Raw genomic sequence first — 17,146 nt, 5'->3', positions numbered from 1 at the left:
GTATACTGTTACCTAAGATAGTATCACTCTCTAGTTATGTGAGAAATATGCAGTAATAGATTAAGGCACATTTGGAGTGCTAAATTAGAAAAATCTAACACATTAATAAATTTAATAAATAAAATGGGTCACTATTTTAATCATTTGTTACATTGCATATAATTTATATATCTGCACTCTAGTTATACATTTTAAGGTAATACAAAAGAGTACATTATATCAGTAGAAATAAGGAGTTGCTTTCACTAACTTTAAGAAATTGTGGTCCAAAACTGTGATAATGTCTATTTTGCTCCCGAAGAAAAGTAAGTCTGTACTTTCAAAACTTTCACAAGGAGTTATTTGTGCTCAGAGACTGTTTCATGCCTCTTCAAAATTCCAAATAATCATCTTAATTGAGGAACAGTGTCAAAAGCACTAGTCATTGCTGATCACAATAACGGCCACATGCCAGATGCTCTGTTTCACTTTTGCCTTGAGAATGTTTATTTTATTTATATATATATATTTACAGTACAGACCAAAAGTTTGGGCACACCTTCTCATTCAAAGAGTTTTCTTTATTTTCATGACTATGACAATTGTAGATTTACACTGAGGGCATCAAAACTATGAATTAACACATGTGGAATTATATACATAACAAAAAAGTGTGAAACAACTGAAAATATGTCATATTCTAGGTTCTTCAAAGTAGCCACCTTTTGCTTTGATTACTGCTTTGCACACTCTTGGCATTCTCTTGATGAGCTTCAAGAGATAGTCACCTGAAATGGTCTTCCAACAGTCTTGAAGGAGTTCCCAGAGATGCTTAGCACTTGTTGGCCCTTTTGCCTTCACTCTGCGGTCCAGCTCACCCCAAACCATCTCGATTGGGTTCAGGTCCGTTGACTGTGGAGGCCAGGTCATCTGGCGCAGGATCCCCATCACTCTCCTTCATGGTCAAATAGCCCTTACACAGCCTGGAGGTGTGTTTGGGGTCATTGTCCTGTTGAAAAATAAATGATGGTCCAACTAAACGCAAACCAGATGGAATAGCATGCCGCTGCAAGATGCTGTGGTAGCCATGCTGGTTCAGTATGCCTTCAATTTTGAATAAATCCCCAACAGTGTCACCAGCAAAGCACCCCCACACCATCACACCTCCTCCTCCATGCTTGACGGTGTGAACCAGGCATGTAGAGTCCATCTGTTCACCTTTTCCGCATCGCACAAAGACACGGTGGTTGGAACCAAAGATCTCAAATTTGGACTCATCAGACCAAAGCACAGATTTCCACTGGTCTAATGTCCATTCCTTGTGTTCTTTAGCCCAAACAAGTCTCTTCTGCTTGTTGCCTGTCCTTAGCAGTGGTTTCCTAGCAGATATTCTACCATGGAGGCCTGATTCACACAGTCTCCTCTTAACAGTTGTTCTAGAGATGTGTCTGCTGCTAGAACTCTGTGTGGCATTGACCTGGTCTCTAATCTGAGCTGCTGTTAACCTGCGATTTCTGAGGCTGGTGACTCGGATGAACTTATCCTGCGCAGCAGAGGTGACTCTTGGTCTTCCTTTCCTGGGGCGGTCCGCATGTGAGCTGGTTTCTTTGTAGCACTTGATTGCTTTTGTGACTGCACTTAGGGACACTTTCAAAGTTTTCCCAATTTTTCTGACTTACCGACCTTCATTTCTTAAAGTAATGATGGCCACTCGTTTTTCTTTACTTAGCTGCTTTTTTCTTGCCATAATACAAATTCTAACAGTCTATTCAGTAGGACTATCAGCTGTGTATCCACCTGACTTCTCCACAACACAACTGATGGTCCCAACCCCATTTATAAGGCAAGAAATCCCACTTATTAAACCTGACAGGGCACACCTGTGAAGTGAAAACCATTTCAGGTGACTACCTCTTGAAGCTCATCAAGAGAATGCCAAGAGTGTGCAAAGCAGCAATCAAAGCAAAAGGTTGCTACTTTGAAGAACCTAGAATATGACATATTTTCAGTTGTTTCACACTTTTTCTATGTATATAATTCCACAAGTGTTAATTCATAGTTTTGATGCCTTCAGTGTGAATCTACAATTTTCATAGTCATGAAAATAAAGAAAACTCTTTGAATGAGAAGGTGTGTCCAAACGTTTGGTCTGTACTTTATATATATATATATATATATATATATATATATATATATACTGAAAGTTTAAGGCAGGTGTGGAAAAAATGCCTTCAAAACAGTATCAGTTCTTCTAGGCATACTTGCTTATAGATTGTAAACTCACTTGGCAGATGGATGTTCCAAACATCTTGGAGAACTAACTACAGATCTTCCTTGGATGTAGGCTTGCTCAAATCTTTCTGCATGCAATCCCTGACAGGATCAATGAGGTTGAGATCAGGGCTCTTTGAGGATCATCACTTCCAGGGCCTCTTGTTTTTCTCTACACTGAAGATATTTCATAATGACATTGGCTGTATGTGAGCAGTCATTGTCCTGCTGCAGAATACATTTGCAACCAATCAGAAACCTCCCTGATGTCAAGCAACTTAAGTAGGGAGAAAAATGATGACTATTCTAAAAAACAAATATATAGCACTATATCGAATATAGTGCTATATATTCGTTTTTTTGAATATTCGTCATTGACGAATATTCTAAAAACAAATATATAGCACTATATTGAATATAGTGCTATATATTGATTTTTAACCCACGCCTGTATTGATCGCGTAATATGCAAATATTACGCGATCAATACAGGCATGGGTTAAAAATCAATATATAGCACTATATTCAATATAGTTCTATATATTTGTTTTTAGAATATTCGTCAATGACGAATATTCAAAAAAACGACTATATAGCACTATATTCAATATAGTACTATATATTTGGTTTTTAGAATATTCATTTTTTTCTATCTGAAGTCATGATTCCTCCTTACTTAAGTTGCTTGACATCAGGGAGGTTTCTGATTGGTTGCAAATGTATTCTGCAGCAGGACAATGACTGCTCACATACAGCCAATGTCATTATGAAATATCTTCAGTGTAGAGAAAAACAAGAGGCCCTGGAAGTGATGATCCTCAAAGAGCCCTGATCTCAACCTCAATGATCCTGTCAGGGATTGCATGATTATGCAGAAAGATTTGAGCAATCCTACATCCAAGGAAGATCTGTAGTTAGTTCTCCAAGATGTTTGGAACATCCATCTGCCAAGTATATATTGATTTTTAACCCACGCCTGTATTGATCGCGTAATATTTTCATATTACGCGATCATTACATTGCCGATTTTTTTGTAAAAAAAACAAGACGAATATTCAAAAAACTAATATATAGCACTATATTCAAAATAGGCAGATACTTATCCATCATGTAATACTATCAGGGAGTTGTCTGATTGGCTGCCTATTTATTCTACAGGAAGGCAACACCCCCAAACATCCAGCCAATGTCGTTAAGAATTATCTTAAGTATAAATAAGGATGAGTTCTGAAAGTGATGATATGGCCCCCATAGAGCCCTGATTTCAACATCATTGAGTCTGTCTGTCATTACACAAAGAAAGAGAAGGATTTCAGCAAGCCTACATCTACAGGAGATCTATGGTTAGTTCTCCTAGATGTTTGGAACATCGTGTTGAGTTTCTTCTAAAACTGTGTGCAAGTGTACCTAGAATAAATAATGCTGTTTATACAGGGACATTTAAAACATCTCTTTCTAAATATTCATAGGCATTAGTATGAGGTTGGTTTCCCCTTTGTAGCTAAAACAGCTTCCACTTATCTGGGAAGACTTTCTACAAGATTGTGGAGTGTATATGTTGAAAATTTTGTCCATTCATCCGTAAGTGTATTTGTGAGGTCAGACACTGATGTTGGACTCGAAGACTTGTTTCACAACCTCTGTTCTAGTTCCTCCCAAAGGTGTTTGATGGGGTTGAAGTCTGGACTCTGTATAGGCCAGTCAAATTATTATACTCCATAATCACCAAGCTTTGCCTTTATGGACCTTGCTTTGTGCACTGGGACACATATATGCTGGAGCAAAAAACTGCCTTTTCCATATTATTCCCACAAAGTCGGAAGCATTCAATTGTCCAAAATGCCTTAGCATGCAGAAGTGTTAATATTTTTCTTCACTAGAAGTAATGAGCCTAGGCCAACCCCTGAAAAACAACCCCATGGCATTATCTCTCCTCCAAAAAATGTTACAGTTGGCACAATGTATTCAGGACGGTAACGTTCTCCTGGCATTTGCCAAACCCAGACTCATCCATCACACTGCCTGATAGAGAAGTGGGATTAGTCATTTCACAGAACATATTTCCAGTGGTAGCATTCTATTAGAGTACCAGGGTAATTTTCAGTGAGCTATGATGAAAGACCCATTCTTTCACAAATGCTTACAAAGGAATTTACTGCATGGGTAACTTCTGGATTTTATACACCTGTGGCAATTGGACTGAATGGAACACTTAAATTTAATGATTGCTGGCTAACAAATACCTGCACATTTGGTAATCAATACTTGAAAGCTTCCTTTGTTAACCAGGTCATGTGAAGGGACTGATACTGATAAGTTAATGGCTAGTGTATTTAAAGGCAAGGTAAGGAAAGCATAATGAATCGTAGCCCCTGGTGAAGGTATTGTAAGGCTAGTTATGACTTGTTTCCACTGTTATACACTGTACATATGGATCACACCTTTAGAGACTTTCAAATTGTAGCTTTTTAACTTATCATAAAGAGTTTTTTTTTCTCTAATTTAAAGAGAAATATTTAGAAAAACATTATCAGTGTTAAAGACTAGTGTCTACCTTCTGAAACAGCATTCTTCTGTGAAATATGATTACATTTTAGTAGTGGATCCTACATAGCAGAGTAAATTAAGGCATGTTATAGGCTATAAATATGATTACAGTGTCTGTTGTCATAAAGTGTGATTATGTATACGTATGTCTATACACAGGAAAATTCATACAAAATGTAGCTGAGACTTATTGTAATAATTGGATATCACTGAAGATTTCAATAAAGACTCTAATTATAGGAGGTTCCAGAGACAAGAACTATTTCATAGTATTTCTGTGGTAAATAATGATGAATAAATGGACAATGCAAAGTGCATAAGAATACAAACTTGGGTTTATGCCCTGATGGTCATTCTGAAGGCAAAATAGATTTAGTGGTAAGATAATGTGGAAAATGTTCTACTATCTTCCAATTAGGATGATGTCATCTTTGGTTTCCAAAATATAAACAACAGATTAGATTTGCAGGAACAATTCCAGGATTTTTTTTTTTTTTTGAAACAGCCTCACTCCTTTCTGTTATAGCAGCTCATCCCTTTTCAAGCAAATGAGCTTCAATGCAAGATGAAGAAGGACAAGAGTGGTACTGTTTCTGAAGAATTAGCAGATCTTTTTCTTCTAATCCTGGATAACTCTTTCAAGCTTTCAATAGACTTGAGATTTAGGCAGACCAAAATATGTAGGGGTCATTTATTAGGTATATGCAAATTTTTGGTGTATATCTGTCACAGATTCAGTTGCAAATCTGTGACTTTTTTAGGCTCATGCTAGGTCTAAAAAGGGCCGTGGTGTTGGCAGGCTCGTTGGTCCATCTCATTTATCATTTTCTATGGCTGTTTTAGGCATATAAAATGATCTAATTCTACCCCAGCAAAGGAGCTGACATAAATTTAGGCCAGCGGTGGATGCTCGTCTGCATAACTTTGGCACATCATGAGTCAGTGCAAGGTGTATTAAGACCGGCGTCTAAAACGCCGGTCTTAATAAATGCCCCCAATAATCTTCCATTGGATAATAGCTCTGGCTCATAGAATTACGAACATTTAGGGTACATCCACATGCAATGTAAATTGCAGCATAAAAATCCACTGTGTCAACATATGAAAGGTCAGTTTTGGGGGATTTTACAGTGGATTTGCCATGGATTTCAACCTATGCCTTGTAAAAGCTGAAATTTGTAATTTCAATCTACAACGTTAAAATCTGCACTACAGGTCAATTTCTGCTGCTGATGTTTTTGCAGTATGTAAACGAGATTTGATAAAATCTGATTCACTGTGCTGCTACTGTAATATGATAAAATTCTAAGGTTATCTGGACCCAAAGACTACTTTTGCAGAATTTTATACTTTATTAAGTAAAGTACTAACAGTTTAATCCTTGGTGAGCTACAACACCAGAATTTTTGCACATACGGTACACTTGACAGAAACAGTGTCCGAGTCACCCAGTCCAATTGCAGCATTGGCAGAGCTGGTTTATTTCTATTCATCTACTCTAATATGGTGTAGCTTATTCTGCTCGCAAGCCCTGGTTGAAAATCTATAGTATATTGCAAAGTCTAAATAAACCCTTATAACCAAGCATAAAATTTCCAAAAAGAATGAAGCGTTGTGAGGACCCATTCCTTATAAACTTCAAGTTATAGTGACTTCTGGCCAAAAATAAACATGAAAAAGTCAAGATTAGTCATTTGAATAAAAGAACATGACCAATTAAATGACTGTTGAAATCATCCAATTAGTTCAAGATTTATCTTTTGTCTATGGGCATCATTGAAGTCGAATGCAGGGCTGCCAACCTCCTAATTTTCTCCGGATAATTACAATGACAATAATCTGCACAAGATCCACCAACTTGACAAAAGTCCCAGATTAATTACTGACAGTTGGCTCCTTAATCTAGTGGAACTTTTTTCACACATCCTAAATTGTAAAAACACCATGAATCTCTTGGGGAGACTCTTTTATTTTATAGTATGCATTTTTTTGCCCTTTTTTTTAAAGTCCTATGGATAAACCTATGGAACAAAATGGCATAAAAACATCACACCTGGGGCATGTTGCATTCTAGAATAACTACTGATCCCCAAAATGACACAAACAGAAATTATTTGTTATGTAGGCTTTTTGATATTTAAAGGGGTTCTCCAAGCTTTTATTATTGATGACCTATCCTCAGAATAGGAACATGAATATCAGATGAGATCGGCGCCGATCAGCTGTATGAATATAAGGCTAGCACAATGTGCACGTGCCGTCTCCCGCCTCTCTTCCTGCTGCTGCCATGTCTATGGCAAAGCAGCAGCGAGCAGAAAGAGAGATGGCATATGCACACTGCGCATGCCTTCCCTTCATACAACTGATCGGCAGGGGTGCCGTGTGTCGTACCCCCATCGATCCGATAAAAGCCAAGAGAACCTCTTTAAACTATGGAGTCAATCAATATTTGGTCTCAGCAATTTTGTCCTAAAAATTGTACCCAAATGAATTGCGTGATTTTACCCATAATGTTTTTTTTTTTGCTTGTCATAAGAAGTGAATTACATTCTAAGGACACTTAGAACATTGCAGTGCTTATGACTACTGTTACAGTATATCTGTTGTATAAAAGAGACTGATTGTTTGCTGTTGCACACATAATTGTGTTAGCCTTGAAGGAGCCTGCAGCATAAAATAGGCATCTATCCTAGAAGGACTGAATATTCTGTAATTACAGCATTACACTTCCTTTAATTTACACATACAGCATAGTAATTACATGGCATACACAAACACATTTTATTTTTCTTTCTGTACTTTAACCCCATGTTTAAAACCCATTAAGTGCAAGCACCTTCCTGGCTTGGGATTGCACCATTCTACAACACTGAACTCATATCCAGTACAGCTGTCCTCCAGCGTATTCGGCACAAGTGCTTATACAGTTAAGAGGTAAAAAACTAATATTATATTCAGATAAGGAATGGAAGGGCTATAGTGCCCTGCATCCAATGCAAATGTTCTTATGTGAATAGTTTACAGTTTTTACATACTTTCAACCGCATAAGTAAATGAATCCGTAAAGCAATAATAATCGAGGCACATATAGAAATTCTATAATTATGGCAGCCATATAGCGAGTCTTCCTTTAAATCTATAGCATTAAGTAAAGCAGCGTATATGGAAATGAATATAATCTTACCTTTATAGGACAGGCGAAGCCTTGGCTGACTTGTATCTGTAGCCAAAGATGCAAATGTATGAAGTCCAAGGAAAAGCAAAGCTGTAATGAGAACGTATGCCATGCTGTTTAAAGTCAGTTCTGTGTGGCTCTCCTTAGGAAGGACTTTGGCTTCTCTGCTGGAGTTTAGAAAATAGCTCTCTTTTCAGTGCCTTCTATTTCTCCCTCAGGAATCCCTTCTCTTCCTAGTACACATTTCCTATTTGTCATGCCTCATTACAATGTGTACTACAGAGTGGTCTCTTGCCATGACATTTGTTTACAGACAGACATGTCATTCCATAGTCCTCATCAGTGCTGTGCTGTCTCCTAGTCCTGTCTCCAGTAGAAGCAGGCAATCAGTACATTCAACTGCAAACCATTTCACTAAACGCCTCCTTGCTGCAAGCTGCTGAGAAATCTGTTCCTTGTGAAGACCTGCCAGACGTTTCGTTTTAATTCACCTTTCACCTTATATAATTAGAAGGGGGGAAAAAATGATTTTTAAGAGCTGTTAGATCCTAGCAGCAGGGATGCTAGGCTTCAGATTGTGCTCGCTAGCGCAGGAGATCTGTGAAAGATGAGAGAAAGTATTTCACTACTCATCTGGCAGGCAACTCCTACTTACTGCACAGTAGCTATTTGTGTCATTGCCCAATTAACTTTTTTTTTTTGCAATGCACTATTTCGGTAGGCTGCGAAATTGTATTTGACTATTAAGATAACAAATTCATGTGTTCCATACATGATAAAGCCAGTTCTGCTCCAATGGTGTTTATGATTACAGAATAAAATTTTAACTTTGAAAATACATTTAATATTAGGAATTTGTATATCCTTCAGTGGTTTACTTTTCTTTTAGGGGCTACCACCAGATTGTATCACATTTGGTGGTCACGCTGTACTGGGCTCAAATGATTAATTTAATTGAGGGGATAAAACTGATGCTCTTTTTGTTTACTATGTGACAAACATATGAACATGCCTAATTCATTATTTAAATTCCAGGAGTAAAATATTGATAACCTATGTTCAGGAGGATAGGTCATCAATAGCTAATTGATGGAGATGAGTCCAGCTCCTGGCACTACCATGAATCAGCTGTTTGAGTGGCAGCAGCTTTCTGGTGAGCAGTGCATCTTCAGAATTGTAGTGACATCATGTTCATCGGTCAAATGGACTATGTGCAGCTCAGTCCCATTTAAGTGAATGGGCTTCATATATGAAAGAAGGTATGTGTCTCCCAGAATGGTTCAGGAAACCTATTAAGGAGATACATATTGTGGTTTGATATGGTGCACCTAAAACGTACCACCAAGGTACCCATCCTTGGTGGAGTGAAAGCCAGAAGCTAGAGTGTCCACTAAGACAGATAGTGGACACTGTTGTTACCAAGTATAGCTGGTAACAGCTAATCTGGGCCTGGCTTTTACTGGGAGTAAGCAAAGAGCTGAGTGGGTGCTTACTCCCCACGATCCACTTGGGGGTTTATACATGGCCCATGTCCACGATTGTGTTTTAAAAGTGAGCATCAAGAAGCAGGGTGTGTTTGTGGAGTGAGAGGCTGCAGATCACACCCTGCAAGGCACGTGTAAGGCGAACAATGGTCTCTGGACTGATTACCTGACCCGGCTGCAATCCGGATGTAACTGAACTGTAAGTTGGCTGGAACAAGCAAAAAACATTGTTTAAGAGACTTTGTTGTGTACCTTCCTTTCTTCAAAACTGATAATAGGAGACCACAGCATTACATGGCCTAGGCTATCAAGCACAGCAGCTATACAATATACAACACTGTGTTTGATATGCTATGAGGAGGTTGTAGTGTTTACTGGAGCGCCAAGGCCTCTTCAAACAGCTGATCAGTGATGGTACCGGAGTTGGAACAACACCAATCAGATATTGTTGACCTCCTCCTGAGGATAAGTCATCAATATCCTACTTATGGAAAACCTCTTTAAGCTATACCTATATATCTTATAGCTTCCAAAAGAAAAAACAGTAGTTTACTCTTTAGACCTTATTCAAAAGTCTGTGTCCATTTTGTGTCTGTGAAAAACACCCAATTTTTCATCCATGTTGCATGTTTTTTAGTTTTGTGTGTCTGTTTGTTGCACTCTATGGGTCATCCTAATTCATGAGGATAAAAAAGAAGAAGGTGGCCCATTCTACTGAAAAGAGGACTTCTAGAGCTTACCCTAGCAATGGCCCATGAAAAACAGATGGAAAATGGATTGCATCTGTGTCCTGTCAGTGGCTTTCAAGTCCCCACAGACTTGATTGTGCGTATTTGGTCTGAAAAACAAATTTAAGTAATGCATGCAACCAGTTCTTTTCTCTGATCCAACACTGGAAAAATGGATGTCTAACTATACCCTTTGAATCAATGGATCCATGTACTGTCCATGGATCATATATGAATAGGGCCTATTAACAATATTATGGTCTGAATACCATGAGATAAGACTGACAGATTAGAAAAGATATAAGGGAGGGAGGGGGGGGGGGGGTAGTATTAATCACAACCTACACTCCAAAATTCTGCTTTAAAAAGTTGTTAAAGAGGCTCTGTCAGCCTGATCAATCCTATTAAACCAGGCATATCATCATATGATGACATGGTGATTAAAACAATGCCTTTATTTTGTCCGTATGCTAAATAACTGCAAAGATTTTTATTAGTATGCAAACAAGGAAGTTGGAGCACCAGGAGGCAGGGCTGAATCCTTGGAGCACCCCCAGCATTTGATTGACATGGCTAGATATCAGCATGCTAAGGGAAAAGCAGTAGCCTAGCATGTACATATCATATACACTGCTTACTGTAGCCTTACCATATTGAGATATGCTTTGAAAGCTAATATACACATCACTGCTTTTTTCATAGGCACAATATATTAGTATAAACACACCAGTAATCTGTTAGCTTTCTAAGCATAGAAAAAAAGTCTTCTTTAAGTGGTAAAATGGAATCCTGAAAGCTAAGTTGTTTTAGTAAAATATAGTTTGTTGAGACAGGTTGTTTAAGATTTCATGGACTGGATTGTAATGGAGTTGCGTTTAGGTCGGTAGTGGGATATGTCTCTCTCTCCCACAATCCAGTACACCAGTTTCCCCAGCCTGAGGCAATACCAGATCTGGCTACTGGGATCATTACTGGGAAATAAATAGAGGCCTCAGAAATGCATTCAGAGTCAGAGCATGGTGGCTGTTTGGCCATGTGGCGGTTCAAAGCCTGATCCCCCTGACATGCTGAAAGCATACATGAGAGAGAGAAAAGTTATCTGTATAGTTAGCACCTAGAAGGGCAGGTGTTTTCTTAGATATTTATGATCTACAGTGCCTTGCAGCAGAGACTGGAGTATCTATACATAGGATGACAATAAGCCGTACGCTCCATAGTGTCGGGCTTTATGGCAGAGTGGTCAGAATAAAGCCATTACTTTCAGCTAAAAACAATAAGACACGTTGTGAGTTTGCGACAAGGCATGTGGGAGACTCCTAAAATGTATGGCGGAAGGTGCTCTGGTCTGATGAGAATAAAATTGAACTTTTCGGCCATCAAAAAAAAAAAACGCTATATCTGGCGCAAACCCAACATATCACATCACCCAAAAAACACCATTTCCACAGTGAAACATAGTGGCAGCAGCATCATGCTGTGGGGATGTTTTTCAGCAGCTGGCAAACTGGTCAGAGTTGAGGGAAAGATGGATGGTGCTAAATACAGGGATATTCTTGAGCATAACCTGTACCACTCTGTGCGTGATTTGAGGCTAGGATGGAAGTTCACCTTCCAGTAGGACAATGACCCCAAACACACTGCTAAAGCAACAATTGAGTGGTTTAAGGCCTAGTCAAAGCCCAGATCTCAATCCAATAGAAAATCTGTGGTCAGATTAAAAGATTGATGTTCACAAGTGCAAACCATCCAACTTGAAGGAGCTGGAGCAAAAAGAGGAATGGGCAAAAATCCCAGTGGTAAGATGTGGCAAGCTCATAGAGACTTATCCAAAGCAACTTGGAGCTGTGATTGCCACAAAAAGTGACTCTAGGCTTGACTTTAGGGGGGTTAATAGTTATGCACATTGACTTTTTCTGTTATTGTGTCATATTTGTTGTTTGCTTCACAATAAAAAAAATAACATCTTCAAAGTTGTGGGCATGTTCTGAAAAATTAAATGATGCAAATCCTCAAACAATTCATAATAATTCCAGGTTGTGAGGCACTTAAATACGAAGAGAGTGAAGGAGGTGAATACTTTTGCAATGCACTGTATGTGCTGTGTCTTTACCCCAAGTGACGGTTAACTTGGACATTGTTTGAACTTTTAACCCCCCGAAGTCTGAGCCTGTCATTGCTGACCCAATAGAAATATATATATATATATATATATATATATATATATATATATATATATATAGCTCTACACACCCCTGTTTAAATGTCAGGTTTCTGTGCTGTAAAAAAAATGAGACAAAGATAAATCATTTCAGAACTTTTTCCACCTTTAATGTGAGCTATAAACTGTACCACTCAAATGAAAAAGAAACTGAAATCTTTTAGGTGGAGGGAAGAAAAAAAAAATATATAATGTTGTTGCATAAGTGTGCACACCCTCTTATAACTGGACATGTAGCTGTGTTCAGAATTAAGCAATCACATTCAAAATCATGTTAAATAGGAGTCAGCATACACCTGCCATCATTTAAAGTGCCTGTGATTAACCACAAATAAAGTTCAGCTGCTCTAGTTGGTCTTTCCTGAAATTTTCTTAGTTGCATCCCACTAGCAAAAGCCATAATCCACAGAGAGCTTCCAAAGCATCAGAGGGATCTCATTGTTAAAAGGGATCAGTCAGGAGAAGGGTAAAAAAGAATTTCCTAGACATTAGATATACCATGGAACACAGTGAAGACCGTCATCATCAAGTGGAGAAAATATGGCACAACTGTGACATTACTAAGAACTGGATGTCCCTCCAAAATTGATGAAAAGACAAGAATAAAACTGGTCTGGGAGGCTACTAAGAGGCCTACAGCAACATTAAAGGATCTGCAGGAATATCTGACAAGTACTGGCTTTGTGGTACATGTGACAACAATCTCCCGTATTCTTCATATGTCTGGGCTATGGGGTAGAGTGGCAAGACAAAAGCCTTTTCTTGCGAAGAAAAACATCCAAGCCAGGCTACATTTTGCAAAAACACATCCAAAGTCTCCCAAAAGCATGTGGGAAAAGGTGTTATGGTCTGATGAAACCAAGGTTGAACTTTTTGGCCAAAATGCCAAAAGATATGTTTGGCGCAAAAACAACACTGCACATCACCCAAAGAACACCATACCCACAGTAAAGCATGGCGGTGGCAGCATCATGCTTTGGGGCTGTTTTTCTTCAGCTGGAACTGTGGCCTTAATTAAGCTAGAGGGAAATATGAACAGGAACTTCATATTTCAGCATGACAACGACCCAAAGCATACATCCAAATCAACAAAGGAATAGCTTAACCAGAACAAGATTAAAGTTTTGGAATGGCCCAGCCAGAGCCCAGACCTGAATACAATTAAAAATCTGTGGGGTGATCTGAAGAGGGCAGTGCACAGGAGATGTCCTCGCAATCTGACAGATTTGGAGTGTTTTTGCAAAGAAGAGTGGGCAAATCTTGCCAAGTCAAAATGTGCCATGCTGACTTATACCCAAAAAGACTGAGTGCTGTAATAAAATCAAAAGGTGCTTCAACAAAGTATTAGTTTAAGGGTTTGCACACTTATGCAACCATATTATTTTATTTTGATATTTTTTCTTCCCTCTACCTAAAAGATTTCAGTTTGTTTTTCAATTGAGTTGTGCAGTTTATAGGTGACATTAGGTCACTTTGTCTCATTTTACATCACAGAAACCTGACATTTTAACAGGGATGTGTAGACTTTGTATATCCACTTTATATATTTATTTATATATATATATATATATATATATATATATGTATATAGACTGTGTAGAATCAGGGCAGCACACCTAGTATCCAACCGATGGGTGCCAGCGGCGAAAACACCTTACCAAGGTGTACGATATAAAACAAGAAAGGCACCGCAGCACATCCGTAGGTGAAAAATAGTGGATCTTTATTCACCCTTGCAACGTTTCAGTCCTCTTACTGGGACTATTATCAAGCCTGGCCTTGATAAAAGTCCCAGTAAGAGGACTGAAACGTCGCAAGGGTGAATAAAGATCCACTATTTTTCACCTACGGATGTGCTGCGGTGCCTTTCTTGTTTTATATATATATATATATATATATATATATATGTATTGTGAGGGATTAGCTTTTGTTCGGGGGTCATTCTCACAATTAGCGTCACCACAGCCGGATTGCAGGTCCAAACGTGAGATATATTTACACAGCAAAAACAAAACAGTACAAAATAAAAGCCTGCCCGTCTTGGGCTCTACCTAAACATAACATAGTCCCTGACTTAACTACAGGTTACAGTTCATAACTTGCATCAGATCTGGCTTTCCCAGCCTAACAGGTCCCCAGGCTCTAGGCTGTACAAATATGGGTCCCTTTGAGGAATGGTGATCCAGCAGTCCTCCCGACTGACTGACCTAGTGACCCTAGTACCACAGGCGTCACTGTGTCACCCAAAGTCCAGGCTATTACCTAGCCTCGTGGCCCCTCAGCCAGCCTGTGTGAGACCACTCTTACAGAGCTTCCAGCAGGACTCTGTTGCACAAAGAATCTCCCCCTGGCTGACAGTCTGGGCTCTTATCCCAGACTGATTGTGGCACCTGGTGCTGGCTCAGACTTGATGACTGATGGGGAAAACATGGAAACTTCTGCAATGAATCTCCCCTAGCCTCACTATATATATATATATATATATATATATATATATATATATACTACAGGTGAAACTCGAAAAATTTTAATATCATGCAAAAGTCCATTTATTTCAGTAATCCAAATTAAAAGAAATTGCATTAATGCAGCTTAAAATTCGAATTTTGTGAAAAGGTTCAATATTCTAGGCTCAAGGTCTTCCATGCTAATTAATCCATATCCCCTTAGCAAAGGGTACTTCAAAATTGTGACTTTGGGGTTTCATAAGCTATAAGCCATAATCATCCAAATTATAACAAAGGCTTGAAATATCTCGCTTTGCCTGTAATGAGTCTATCTCACATGCTAGTTTCACCTTTTAAGTTTCATTACTGAAATAATTGAACTTTGCACGATATTCAAATTTTTGGAGTTTCACCTGTATATATATATATATATATATATATATATATATATATTTATATATATATATGAATGATGACACAGAAAAAATTGCATGGTCTATCTAGTTTGCCCTTATATTATTTTCGTTTATATCTATCTTAAAATAGAGGTTAAATTCACTTTCTGTTGATATTTCAAGCACATCTGCTGTAGGATTGTTCCACTACTACTCTTATTGTAATATATTATTAATTTCTGATAAAACTTCCACCCAACTAATTTCCAATTGTGCTATTTTGTTCCTGTGTTTAGTTTCTTATTATCCTTTAAGTATTTCCTGATATATTTAAGGCTTAATGGGCTTTTCTGGGAATATATCATTTCTAATGATGAGCGAACCCGTGGAAGTTCAGGTTCGCTGAATTTGGCCGAACTTCAGGTCAAAGTTCGGGTTCAGGACCCGAACTTGACCCAAACTTGACCCCGAACCCGGACCCCATTAAAGTCAATGGGGACCCGAACTTCACTTTATTATTTTCAGTTATAACATGTTTATAACGGAAAATAATAGCATTCTTAAGACAGAATGCTAAATAAAATGGCCATGGAGAGGTTAAAAATAATAAAAAACCTCACCTCATCCACTTGATCGCGCAGCCTTGATCACGCAGGTATCAAAGTTGCGCCAACGGTTAAAAAAGTAATAAAAAATGTATGTTCAGTTCAAAGTTGGGCAAATCTCAATATTTTTTTTAGATGTGGTCAATGTGGGAACTAGACACACAATAAAAGGATTTTTATCATGCAATTTGGTAGACATAATATATATTATAGAATGCCCTTGCAAAAGACAGTATAAGGATGAAGAGGACACTGAAAAAACGCGAGTCCATTATTTTGAATCTCCGATCCGATTAAATATGGGGAGACAATGCTTTCGAGAAAAAATATTTGGATAAACAGAAATGTCTCTTCAACTTAATTAACTTGTGTTAAAGTGCTTGCCCAAAGTTCATTCAAGCGGCGTCCAGCTACATTAAATTCTCAGTGGCATCCCACTGAAATGAACTAATGTGTATTGCCAACACAAAATCGGTAATAAACTCGAACAGTCTTACCATTCGATGTAGCAGGTGCCTGTGCAATGCTCTAGACCAGTGGTGCCCAACCATTTTTCGTCTGAGGGCCGCACTAGACTTGGTATAAATTTCGTGGGCCAGAACCAGGTAGCTTTGCCAGAAAGAAATGCAAACGCTGTGAGGGGGCACGTGTGAGCATTACTACTGTGAAGAGGGCACATATCTGGCATAACTACTGTGAGGGGGCACATATCTGGGCAAAACTACTGTGAGTAGGGCACATATCAGGGTATAACTACTGTGAGTAGGGCACATATCAGGGTATAACTACTGTGAGGAGGGTACATATCAGGGCATAACTACTGTGAGGGGGCACGAGTGATCATTACTACTGAGGGGCACATATCTGGGCATAACTACTTGAGGAGGGCACATATCAGGGCATAACTACTGTGAAGAGGGCACATATCTGGGCATAACTACTGTGAGGGGGCACATATCTGGGCATAACTACTGTGAGGGGGCATGTGTGAGCATTACATCTGTGAAGAGGGCACATATCTTGGCATTATAACTGTGAGGGGGCACATATCTGTGCATAACTACTGTAAGGGGGCATGTGTGAGCATTACGTCTGTGAAGAGGGCACATATCTTGGCATTATTACTGTGAGGGGGCACATATCTGGGCATGACTACTGTGAGGGGGCATGTGTGAGCATTACTACTGTGAAGAGCGCACATATCTTGGCATTATTACTGTGAGGGGGCACATATCTGGGCATGACTACTGTGAGGGGGCATGTGATGTATACATGTGTGTAATGTATGTAGTGAAGT

At 38.8% G+C, this 17,146-nt stretch overlaps 1 protein-coding gene across 2 annotated transcripts in view; it reads right to left on the bottom strand.

Annotated features, from left to right (window-relative positions):
* SEMA3E (semaphorin 3E) overlaps window positions 1-8,540 on the bottom strand; it is a 174,372-nt gene extending 165,832 nt beyond the window's left edge. For both annotated transcript variants that reach the window (XM_044276765.1, XM_044276766.1), the window contains exon 1: window positions 7,982-8,540. In XM_044276765.1, the coding sequence (XP_044132700.1) occupies window positions 7,982-8,084 (103 nt within the window). In that variant the 5' untranslated portion in view covers window positions 8,085-8,540. The remainder of the gene's footprint in view (window positions 1-7,981) is intronic.
* Window positions 8,541-17,146: the final 8,606 nt, after the last annotated feature.

Source organism: Bufo gargarizans, chromosome 2 (genome assembly GCF_014858855.1).
Source record: "Bufo gargarizans isolate SCDJY-AF-19 chromosome 2, ASM1485885v1, whole genome shotgun sequence".
NCBI lineage: Eukaryota > Metazoa > Chordata > Amphibia > Anura > Bufonidae > Bufo > Bufo gargarizans.
Note: the sequence above shows the minus strand (reverse complement) of the source record. Positions and strands in the feature narration are given on the sequence as shown.